The sequence below is a fragment of the Empidonax traillii genome, unplaced genomic scaffold, assembly GCF_003031625.1.
Source record: "Empidonax traillii isolate 1590-97213 ecotype Southwest subspecies unplaced genomic scaffold, ASM303162v1 scaffold342:size1861417, whole genome shotgun sequence".
Taxonomy (NCBI): Eukaryota; Metazoa; Chordata; class Aves; order Passeriformes; family Tyrannidae; genus Empidonax; species Empidonax traillii.
Genome location: NW_020955535.1, coordinates 968,367 through 980,492, shown reverse-complemented (window position 1 = coordinate 980,492; position 12,126 = coordinate 968,367). Strand labels below are relative to the sequence as shown.

General features: G+C 43.5%; 1 protein-coding gene across 18 annotated transcripts in view; it reads left to right on the top strand.

Annotated features, from left to right (window-relative positions):
* PTK2 (protein tyrosine kinase 2) overlaps positions 1–12,126 on the top strand; it is a 188,318-nt gene that overhangs the window by 49,560 nt on the left and 126,632 nt on the right. For 6 of the 18 annotated variants that reach the window (XM_027892222.1, XM_027892221.1, XM_027892217.1 and 3 more), the window contains exon 1: positions 8,526–8,784. The exons of 1 other annotated variant lie outside the window; for it this stretch is intronic. In XM_027892222.1, coding sequence (XP_027748023.1) covers positions 8,682–8,784 — 103 coding nt within the window. In that variant the 5' untranslated portion in view covers positions 8,526–8,681. Of the gene's footprint in view, positions 1–8,516; positions 8,785–12,126 lie in introns of those variants that run through there. 11 more of the 18 variants (XM_027892214.1, XM_027892213.1, XM_027892212.1 and 8 more) reach the window with 6 other exon arrangements.

Here is a 12,126-nt window from a genome sequence, read left to right as displayed (position 1 = left end):
AGCTGGCAGTTTCTGCAATTTAAAAATTCTTACTATGCATTTATTTCGGGGTAATTGAATTTCCCTGCTCCCCGTTGAAGTTTACTACCCCTGTGCTCCACGTCTGGGTGGCAGAACGAGGTTTATGTTCTATCTCTGGTTATGCAGTCACTGATTTTTATCCCTATCTCATGTTCACTCAAAAGCTTTAGTACTGACTCTTGGTTGAAATGCATCAAATGGGATTGGGGAGAGCAGTCCCAGAGGTTTTTTTTGGAAGCTGTGCTCTCCAGCTCAGCGCTGCACAAGAGACGAGCTCCTGGCCCTGTCAGATGCTGTTACATGCTGACAGTGTTGTTCCTGTGATGTTTGCTAATGTAGGTCATTCAGGCTGCCATCAGAAAGTGGCTTTTTGATGTTTTGTTTACCGTTTGAAGACACGGGATACTTATTTAACATCCCTTCTGTAGATCTGAAGGAGGGCTGTGCCCAAACAGCTCTTTCCCAGCTTGGATCAGTTGGTTTTGTACATCTTGGTCTTGCCTGGTTTAATTTTCCTCACAGAATTCTTGCGTGTGTTTCCAGCTTCATCAAAGCACTGCCTTTCGTGCTGAAGTTTGTCCTCCAGTTAACAAACAGGTGAAGTTTAGCACACTTAAAGCTCAGCTGAGTTTGGAGCTACAGAGAAGATGTTTTATTGGTCTGCTCATCAATTTATGCATCAGGGAAGGTGGTATGAGCTGCCTTTGACACACCGAGTGCTGTTCCATCTTGTTACCTAAACAAGCTCGAGCTGTATTTGGTGGGGAGCTCCTGGAAGCCTTTTTTTAAAACTAAGCAACATGTTCGTGTGTTCTCTGAGCTCTTTGATACCTCTCTGCAGGCATTTTCCTAGGCAAACAGAACTTGCTCAGCAGAACTGGGCTGTCTTGTGTAATTGGAGGAGCAAATGAGGCTATTTCAGGTGGTGGATTCTGCATGGAATAAAAGGTTTTGTGTTAGCTGAAGATGACCTTTCACTGCCTGTAACAGCAGAAAATGACTGCCTGAGGAGCTGCTCCTTGAAAGTTTATTGCTGTTCTCATGAAGCAGCAATACAGGTTAGAGCCCTTGTAAATGGAATGTCCCTTCTTGGTACGAAAATGGGGAGAGGGATTGATTAAAGTGAATAAGAATTGAGTTTTCTGTGATTTGGAGGCTCAGGGACACCTGGCCTCTACTAGTGGTTCTCCTAAGCAAACTGTTTTTTTAAAATTTTTCAATCCAAATTATGCAAATTGGAGAGGGAAAGGGAGATTTGTGTCTATTTTACAATATTTTCTTATTTTTTTAAATACACTGGTCTTTGCTTGACAGCTCAGGCACAGAATTTGCTTGGTCATTAGAGCAGCCCTAATGTTTGTACCGTAAAACTTGAAAAAGATGTTTCGTAAAAATTAATAATTAATTTTTAATTTTCTGTTTTCTTAGGCTTGGAGGGTATCAGCACTGGCTTGTTGATTTGTTCTGCAACACTGGAACTTTAAACTTAAATAGCCTGAGCCTATAAGAGTTTGTTTATACATAGGGGATTTATGCTATGCTCATCCTTCACTGAGAAGTACAACGTGAACTGTTCCACCAGTATGTTTGTGTATATATATATATAAATGGCATAATGTGAGCTCATGGATTATTTTTTTATTCAGTTTGTAATTGCATTTAATGGTTTGGAAGTCTGAGGAATTTCTAATGTTATATTTGTGGTTTATGTAACACGGGGAATCAGGTACAACTCATGTTAATCAGGTACAACTTTATGCTGAAAAGGTGTTTGCAGCTCTAAGTTTTTTGGTAAGCTGTTGCTCTTAACTTTATATTTAGCATCTGAAGGAGAGGCAGGACAAGGGGGATGTGTCCAGACTGCACCATTTCTGATAACTGCAGCCACAGAGAGTAAAATTAATTGTTCTTTCTTTCTTTCCTGTAACTGGTATTGGATGAGCGAGAAAGCAGCCCAGATATGAACAGACACTACAGAGACTTGCTGACCCATAAGCAACTTCATTTTCCTATGTCCCTCTTAGCAGATGTGGCTAATTATTTCCAGGTTATCCTTGAATTAATAAAGATGGATCTTAAGAAAAGTCAATTGATCCACTCATGGATCCCTTCCACCGAACAAAAGTAATCCCCTCAGAATGCATTTTCTTTAAGCAGCATTAAAGGGTTGAGGTCCTCCCCCTTCTGCTGTGTTCACCTCATAAATGGAAGGTTTTCCCCATAGATAAATGAAGTTTTCAAAGGTTCTGGTGACCATTTGGGTTGTTTTGTCTCACCCCTGATCCTCCCCATTGGAGAAGGCTGAAGAGAAGCAGGGCAGACTGGTGCACACACTGAACCTGAGGCAGAGCAAATCATCAGAATTTAAGTTGCAGTAAGATGAGGAATAGCATGTGTAGGGTTCACTTTTCCTCCTCTTTTCACCTCTTCCTTCCAGATCTCCACGAAGCAGATTTAGCTTTAAGCTCTGGAATTGTGAAGGAACTTCTCAAAGATGTCTTGAGGATAGCAATGGTTTTGTTGGTTGGGTTTTTTTGTAAATAGGCTAGAACATGAAGAGACAGAAAATTGGAATCAGTGCCCTAAGGAAGGAGCAATTTTAAACCATTCTAAGGCTTTCATGGTGTTGACTTTATCCTTCTTTACAGTAAAGACTTCGAAAAATAAATGGAAGGAAGTGGGAGAAAATGAGTGGGTGAGTCCACCCACAAGGAAATCTGCTACAACTTTCATGCCTGAAAACTAATACAACCCATATGGGTTCAAAAAATGGCTAGTCTTTATTTATGAAACAATAAAAATAAAGGTAACTTAGTGGTCCTTCTGACATCTGCTGTCTCAGCAGCAGGGCCTGGGAGGCTGCGGTGCTGTCTGCTCTGCTGCACAGCATTGGGGGGGTAAGGGGAGGTGTGGCAAACTTCATTAACACTGCATTCCTCCTGCTCTGTTTTGTCCCCCACCTCGCTGCTACCAGTGGGTTGAGATTGGAAAAGAAAAACCACTGAATTCTGACCACTTCTATTATAAAATGTAGCTCAAAGGATACTAAGGCTGAAGAGGTGACCGTGGTCCAGAAGGTGATGAAGTGTTGCTTTAGAACTCTGCGCTTTTGGGGATTACTCAAGATGTATCCTGCTATAAAATTCACCAGTTGGAGGAAGACAACTATAAATTCACTATTGGACTGAATTTTTGACAGGAGAATGTCCTATGCAGAGCTTCTCAGCAGTTTATATTCTAGAATGAGCTTATGTAAGTCATCTCTTGCTTTTTCAAACTTCAAGAGAAAAATGTCCTGATCTAGTTTAGAGCATGGAATTAAGAGTTTGTCTGTACTGCAGAGAGTCAAATGAATTCATGGAGGTGATGCTGCTTCTCTCTTGTGCAGAATTATCTCTGTTGAAGGACTGGACTTGGATTTTGACACTCCAAGTAAAATGTTGTTTTTCTTTCAGTTTTGTCTGTTGAAATGCTCAGAGTTAAATAAGAAGGACCTTCTCTGGTGGCAGCAGAATGGTAACTGAGCCTCTCAGGTGTTCAGAGACCCTTGGAGGACATGAAACCTGTCACTCTGGTTCTCCTTCAGGAGAAATCTGTGCTAGAGAAGGTGTGGGTGGAGGGGCAAGAGCTTGGTAGTGGGCAAGGGTGGCAGATTTAGAGACCAGGTAATCAAAGGCAGATTTTCAAGACAGCCTTAGCAAACCTGAGCTCAGAGTAAGGCAGACTTCAGGAACCATAATTTGAGATTTGATGTAATGGCAATGAACCATTTGTCAACAGTTCCTGTGAACAAATATGATGTTTGTTTGACTCTTGCTAAAAGGGAAACTTGGGGCAGATCATCTTTTTCACTCTTAAATATTATGCACAAACTCGCAAAATAACAATAGTAATTAACAAAAAAAACCCCACACACATAAAAAACAAATTTGAGAAAATAAAGAGGAACAAAGATTACAGTGCAGTTTCAGTGCCTGGAGAGGATGTTTGCAAAATTCTGGATACTAACACAGAAAAGCAAATTAATTAGGATGCAGAAGATTGTCACACAATCAATAAACATGTTTTAATTTTTAGCACACTTTTCAGGCACTCTCACCTTTACAGGCTGTTCTGCAGTTGTCTCAGTAAAAGCATTTGTGGCTTTACCAAAAAAACAAAAGACCCATATTCCATTTGTCCTGAGGGCATCTCTGGTTTGGAAACTTTCTTTATTAGCAAGATGAATGTACTGAATTTTTTCTATTTCCTACATGAATATGCAGATGTCCTTCAAAACAATGCATTTGTTCTTCAGCTTCTAGTAACTATTTGAGAGATAAACAGTAACTGTGAAGTGGCTAAGACTGCAAATTACCAAGTCCAAAGTAATAATAATCATAGAAGGGTTTGGGTTGGAAGGCACCTTAAAGATCATCTCGTTCCAACCCCCTTGCCATGGGCAGGGACACCTTCCAGTAGACCAGTTTGTTCAGAGCCCCATCCAGCCTGGCCTTGGACACTTCCAGGGATGGGGCAGCCACAGCTTCTCCGGGCAGCCTGTGCCAGGCCCTCTCCACCCTCACAGGGAAGGATTTCTTCCTAATATCTAATGTAAACCTTCTCTATTTCACTCCAGAGTCGTTCCCCCTTGTCCTATCACTCCGTGCCCTTGTGGAATGTCCCTCTCCAGCTCTCTTGTAGCCCCTTTAGGTACTGGAAAGTCTGAAGTCTGGAGCCTTCTCTTCTCCAGCCTGAACAGCCCCAACTCTCAGCCTTTGCTCCCAGGAGAGGTGCTCCAGCCCTCACGCTGATGCAGTTGCTGTGCTCCTGGCTGCAGCTCTTGGGGTTTGTTACAACAAGCGAATGGGCTGCTCTCCTCTGTCTTGGAGGAGATCTCTGATGCTGGTGTGTTCATCTGGTGGCTGAGGTGTTGCAGGAGAGGAACTGAAAACAGATCTGTGTTCTGCTGTCCAGCACTGCTCTGGTAAAGCTCTGACTGCTTCCTTCCAAGTTTGCAAATACCGAATTCAGTTTGGTTCCTCAGGGCAGTGGGACTCGGACAAGTGTTTTCTGTTTGGCCCTGTCCCGGTGCCCTTCTCACAGTGCTCCACCTCGCCTGCCAGTCTGATGGACGTTTGGTAAATAGAGATATTAACTGATGGGAAAACAATCAGTTGAATAGCAGAGAGATCCTAATGATGCCCTTTAGTGAGGGAGAAACCCTGGTTGGCTCGGTGCTGATGAGATCTCCGGGACACCCCCCCCAGGAGCTCAGGCTCTGGGCACAACCCTAGAACAAGCCAGGCATTGCCAGTTGATCTGACAGGCAGTTTAGAGCTTTTATGTGCCTCCCAGTTGTACAAAACCTGTTTAACCCTTTGTCCCCCGAAGCTTTGTGATTTTTGCAGGTGACTTCACTGTGAGATCCCGCAGGCAGAATTAAAAACTAAATGCCTTGATGCAATTCAAAAGAAGCTTCTGACTTTTTTCCCCCCCCTCTCTCACTTTCCCAAACCTGATGCTGATTTCAGTAGTCTTTAAAAACCAGGCTGAAATTGAGCAACCAAAATTGTGGTCACAGCAGAAAAGTCTTAACTTGAATTTCCTGGAGGCAAAATGTCATTTCTTTGCTGAGGACCTGTCTGGTGTTACTGGGGTAGTCTGAGCTCTTTTTTTTCTGGTTACAATGTGTGCTTTAGGAAAATAGCCAGTGTTTCTGTGTGTTATTAGTAGAAACCGATGCATTCTTTTTTAAAAATAAATATTATTTTGGATCTATCTTCAATAGGTGTTAAGACCATTGCTTATGCAGTGACTGCTGTGCAGATACTATCAGCGTGTGTCAGCAATATGCATCTTGCACAACAAAAACTAACGTTCCTGTTTCACAGTCCTAATTTCTGACAGATGTTTCTTACCTCAGTAAATGGTATAATCTGATTGGCATGACTTAAAACCAGATTATTTTACATAAATGCTACTCAGATACCTACTTGATGAGCAGTATTTATAAAATGTTGTAACTACTTGATATTAAGTATACTGGAGACATATTTAACTTTTCAAGTTTGGTTGGTTTTGTTTTCTTTTTTACTTTGTGCCGTGTCTCCTGCTCCATCTCTGCCCCCCTTCCCTCCTGCAAATTGGAATTTTGGGGCTTCTGGATATCTTCATAACACAGATTTTATGCCTTTTTTTTTTTTTTAAGAAAAATCACCATGTTATTTGAAAGAAGAGAATGAGCACATATCTACTGGGTACTTCTGACAGAAACAGTTCTTAAATGAGATAGTAAGTATTTTTTTTTAAATCGTAGCATCAAGGAAGTACCTGGCTTATATGAAAAAATAAATAGAGTATAAAATGCTGGATAGCTTCTAAAATTGAATAAAAGATCTGTCATGCTATGAAGTACTTTGTTTTCACCTTCATTTTGTAGCCTAATACAACAAGAAGAAAGTATGTCCTTGAGGAGGAGGATGCTAATACTGGTATTATATGAGCAGGCAGTTTCTCTTGACACTTGGATTGATAATCTGTATTACCCTCATCTGTTAAAAGTGTAAAGAAAAATGTGAGTCCACGCATTCTGTTTATTAAAACTCTCCTTGGTAATGCACTTACCAGTTGATATTTAAAGGGGTTTGTTTTCATGAATAAAATTTTAATTTAGACCTTCCCCTTTTTACTTCTGGATTTTTGTTGCAGCTTTTCTACAAAACACTTTGTTTTTATGGAAGAAACACTTTTTTTTAATATATATTTATATATTTTACACCCCAGAGCACAGATCAAACCAACTTAAGGAAAACTGGAGAAGTATCTGCAGCTTTCCTTTCTCTGAGGAAAGGAGTCTGACTCGCTCAAGGTCACCAAGGAAAGCCCCTGGCAGAGCTGGGTGTGGAAAAGCAGCTTCCCTGCCCTGTGAGCTGCACAACCAGAAGGGCACTGAGGCCCTGTCTGTGCCTCTTCTGCACCCACACAAACACAATAATTAGTGTTTTAAAGATTACTATTGCACTCTTTGCTTTGTTACCGAAGGTAAATACGATCGACCTTGTGCTGAATGTGTTTGTCTGTGTGTGTAGCGCTGAGGGGCTTGGAAAACTTTGTGGTGGGGGGAGGAAGGCACCCAGGCATGTCTTCAGCTCCCTTTGGCTTTCTCCAGCCCCAGAAAGAGCTTTGTGCCTGAGCAGTGATGCAGAACATCTGATGGGCCTGGCTGTGGCCTAATCTCTCTCTCTCTCTTTTTTTTTTTTTTCAGTGAATATTTTTTCTCCTCTAAATAGAGAAGAAAACAATACTTAAATGCAGTTGCTGCTTTGTTCTCTCTCTCTTTTTTTTTTAATCAAGAATTTTGACGTACACCACTAATTCTGCATAGCCAGTGTATTGAGAAATGAGGTGGCAGCAAAGAATGGTAATTAAACATATGCTGTAGACGAGTGCGTGCTGCTACAAGTAGGCAGATAGGTTAAGTTGAAGACTGCTGGCTTTAGATTAATTCCCTTTTGGTGCTAGTCTTGGATAAGCCTCACGCCTTACTGCTGAGGGCTGGGAGTGAGAAGAGATTACTGTGGAATATATAAAGAGCTTTAATGATCAGTGCGAGTCTTGTTCCTGTTGAATTTTTATTAATATGTATTTTAGCTAAATCAAGTTATTTATAATTTTTGTGAAGTTTTTTTGCTGGGCGTAAAAGGGATTTTTCTGTTTTCTTTAATTCCGTCTACACATTCTGCCTGGATGCGTGTTTATAAACGTAGGCTTTTTCAACTTTTACACTCGCGATTTTAAAAGAAAAGTGGTTGTAAGCAGTTTTTGACGTTAGGTGCTGCGAAGTTAAGAGGAAACAAAGGCCGTGCAACCATCTGGGGCGTGTGTTTGAGGTGACCCTTGCCTTCTGATGAGATAAAGAAACCCTGGGTTGTGACACTGAGTAACCCGTGGCGTGTGATATTCACTGTTTAGGGCAAAGCATCAGCACCAGGGTTCTTCCTTCCATCATTGCTCTTGTGGAGTGAGGCAGGAGGTGATGGAGGGTGTGACCCCCATTCCCGGTGAAGTTTGGGGAAGTTCCCGTGCGCTTACAGGGAAGTTCTCCTGTGCTTTCAGGGTGCCTGGGGTTGTGTCAGTAAGCGGAGATCAAAAACGTATCAAGGCGATGGCAGAACGCGGGTTTTGGGGGGTAAGGGGCTGGTCGGGGGAGGGCGGTGATGCAGCCAGGGTCGGGTCGGGCGGGATTTCCAGCCCTGCCTTCCCGCAGCGGGTGAACCGGAGGCTGCCGGGCGCGGGCAGCAGACGGGGATTAGCATATTAATGGGCTCTGGGTAATCGCCTCCCGCCCCTGCCCGCCCTCCTCCGCAGGGCTCACTCCGCCTCGGCACCGCACCCGGGGAGGAGGAAGAGGAGGAGGAGGAGGAGGATGCTCCGGGGCGGGGGAGGATGAGGCAGCGGGGCAGCATCCCCGCTCCGGAGCGCGGCGGTGCCCGGGGCGGGCTGCGGGACCGCGCTCCCCCCGCAGTCGGCTGAGGCCGCAGGGCTGGGGCTCCCTCCTCCTCCTCCTCTCCTGGGGCTCCCTCCCCGCCGGGGGATCCGGCACGTCCAGGCGGCTCCGGGAGCGGTGAATCGGGACATTGTGTGCCGGGGCTGGCCGGGGGATCGGGCACGGTCCGTGTATGTGGCTGCTGGAGGTGGCCGGGCAGCAGCCCCCGAGGCGGGCAGGTGCGGGCTGCATGGAGAAGAGCGGCTGCAGCCCCTTCCCGATGTGCTGGGCGAAAGGTACGCGGATTTTATTTATACGCAGGTGTTTATTCATTTAACGTATAAATGTATGTATATTTATTTCCCCTCCCCTTCCCTTAATGTAACGTTTTACCACCTGTGGTTCTGTAGGGGTTTTTTTCCCCTATCAAAGCGGAAAGCAAAGCGAGGAAATAAAATATTCTGGTCATGCGCTTGCAGTGCGGAGCTGCCCCTCCGCAGGAGCTGCTTCACCTGACAGCTGGGATGCTTTGGGGTTGGGTCCCGTCTCCCCCCCCCCTCCCCCCTCCAAAATCATTCTTTGAGAATGATTTGAAATGAAAGAACGCTTGAGCTGTTTGGTTTGTACTTGCACTGATGTGAGGATCTGACGGCTTTGTTTGTGATCTTTGTACGTTTGAAGCCACTGCGAGGGTGATTCTGCTTTTCACTCACCTTTTGGAAGAAGTAGTTTTTCAAGTGTCTGAGCGGAGGCAGCGTTTGCAGGGGAAGAATAACATCTTTTTACTTGATGTCTCGGAAGTTGCCACCCCTATTATCCAACCCCCATACCAGAGACAATAAGTAGCCACAGAGCATGCATTTATTACAATGAGAGGGTTGGACTTGAAATTGAGCCTTAACAATAGTTAGATGGACATGGGAAACTCATTCACGTGATAATCTTTAACTTGCACCCCGAGACATTAATATTTACGATATTATAGTCCAGGCGGTATTTGTGTATTGGAGTTGTGGGTGTGAGTATACAGGGATTAAGCTCGAAATTCTGTTAGTAGCCAAAGAACCAAGGCTTCCTTAGATGGAAAACAACTAAAAGGTTGAGTGTTGCTGGTCGTAAGCATAACTTTCCTCATGCTTGCTTTCATTTCAGTGTACTTTCTTTTTTGGAAGAGAAGCTGGCAGTGAAGTATTGCGTCACCGTAATCTTGGAGCACAGACAGGCTGTTTCTTCAGAAGTTCAGGGCAAACGTATCTCAACTAAGGATTTGGTAGGCAGAGCTGATGATTAGTTGTCTTGGGAAAAAAAAATAACGTTAAGTTTATTTAGAATTTTTATTGCCTCGTTTTTTGGAGGACACACAGAGGAGCATTTAACACTGTCTTGCCTGCTTTCTGCACCTTACTGAACTGTTCAGCTAAACTAGGATTAGCCACACATGGACATATTATAGTAGCACACAGAGTAGAAATAACTTAGGAATGGGAGAACTTGGAACACCACGCCCTGGTAATGTCTCACAAAGCACAGAACCTGTCAGCTCTCGGGGGAATAATAGTTAATAAACAGTACGTAACAGTAGCTGGAAACAAAGCTAAAACAGAGTGTGCTTTGTGCTTTGCTTTTAGTAAAACTTGTTTACCGTGAAGGGATAATAACAAAGCCAGATCCTGCGTGTCATAAACTGGATGACAAAAGTATTAGATGAAATTCAGATTCGCCTCTTCAGAGTATTGTGAGGGTCAGGATGAAGGTACCTCTCAGACAGTAACTTCCAAAAGTAGGGAAGAAAAATCTTCTTAAAGCAAAAGCAAGTAGTTGCCATCTGTTGTTAAGGCTGGGTAGTGTTGGGGTATCAGTTTTCCCCCTCCTGCTCCAGCCCCAGAGGATGCCATAAGCAGGGCTGGGGTGGCTGCCTTGGGCCACGATAAATGGTATTGATTTCCCCCACACACACACCCACTCCAGCAACTAAAATGAATGAAAAATAATCCCCCTCTTCCCCTGGTCGCCTGTGTTCTCAGAACACAACTTCAGGGGAGATTGCTTACCCAGCCTCCTCTGCCCCCCGAAATGCGGAGAGCAGCCCTGTAATCTCTCTTTATTCCTGCTGGGGGAAGAAGGGGGACACCAGGAGTTGCATAAGAGGACAGAGGCACCGGCGTCTTTGAGGCTGCCACTTGTGATGATATCTAGAAAAAGCTGCATCTCAGGCTCCCCAAAAAATAGGACAGATGAGAAATAGCTTGATCTATATTTGTCATTGAATGGTGGCCATGCCTTAGTCGATGATTACTCTGTGTACTGTTCACCGGCTTAACCTTAGGGAAATGAGACGGATCTGGCCTACTTTGATAAGGGCTGTGAGATATCTGCAGTCAAAGAAAGGTAATATATTAATGAGAGAAACATTTAGTTGGATATCTTTATGCTGGCTCTTTGGTTTTTCTGTTAAGGCTTCAGGTTACCTGCAGCAAAACCTGATAAAACTTCTAAAAGTATTTTATAACGTCTTAAAATGTGATCTTGATGAGCATGTTTTGTTATCCGTGACTTCTTTCTAAGTGGCCCGTTCTCTTTTGAATGGGACAGATTAAGCTCTCTCTGTATCAGGTGTGATCTCAGCAAACGTTTGTTCTCTGAAAAATGCTTTGAAATATTTCAGTGAGTCTGTGTTCATACAGAGCTCTTTTTTTTTTTTTTTTTTTTTCTCAGCATTCTTAAATCTAAAATCGTCAAATCTTCTTAGCGATAGCGCGGGATGACCTAATTGCAGCCAATTCTGTGGCTCTGTCTGTAGGGCTGCATCAAAGGATAAGATCTTTGCTTGATTTATAAAGTACTTGCGTAGTCTGTGTTGACAGGTTTTTGCCTCCTCTTCATGCTGAACTCCAGTCTCAGCAGTGTTACTGAATTGAGTAATTTAGTCTGGATCTGCACACTCCAGATTTGAGGGTATTTCCATGGGTGAACGAAGAGAAAAATCGTGTTTTGTTACCGGCATATTTCTTCTCAGTGGGTCTGTATTACTTTACTTCAGCAGTGATAGGAGTAAGGCATTTTTGGCTGCTTCCTCCCCTCCCCTTAAGTAATTTGGAACTTAAAATGTCTGGTCTTGTGGAATAAACATCCTCAAGCTCGGGACTCAAGACACAACTTTGGGAGTCTTGATCCATGGAAATGCAGTACTTGTTTCCCAATTAAGTGCTAGAACTTTGTGCTGGTATCATACTGGGATGTTTTCTTTCTGCCTCTAACAGATTAGAAAGTAGTCATGGATCATTAAAGACTATTCAGTAACAGCTCTGAACTTTGCCAAGACTATTAATGGTATAATGTGTTGTACTTTGGCTTAGATACTTTTTTTGGTGAGCTTTTTCCCTGTGTTCCCTCTGAATTCCTGCCATGTTTACCTTACAGAGTAACTCGGTGAAAGCAACCTAAATGTGACAGTTCAGGATAGTTGGGCAGCTCTGCTGTAGATCTGTGAATTATCCACCCCAAGGAGGGGGAAATTTATTGAATGACTTCCATCTAAAGAGCTTTAGTCATTTATGAACAATTAGTTGACGTGATGTTAAATGTGTGTCACGCAACTTAGTGCAGGGTGATGGCAGTTCTTGAACTCTACCCTTCAG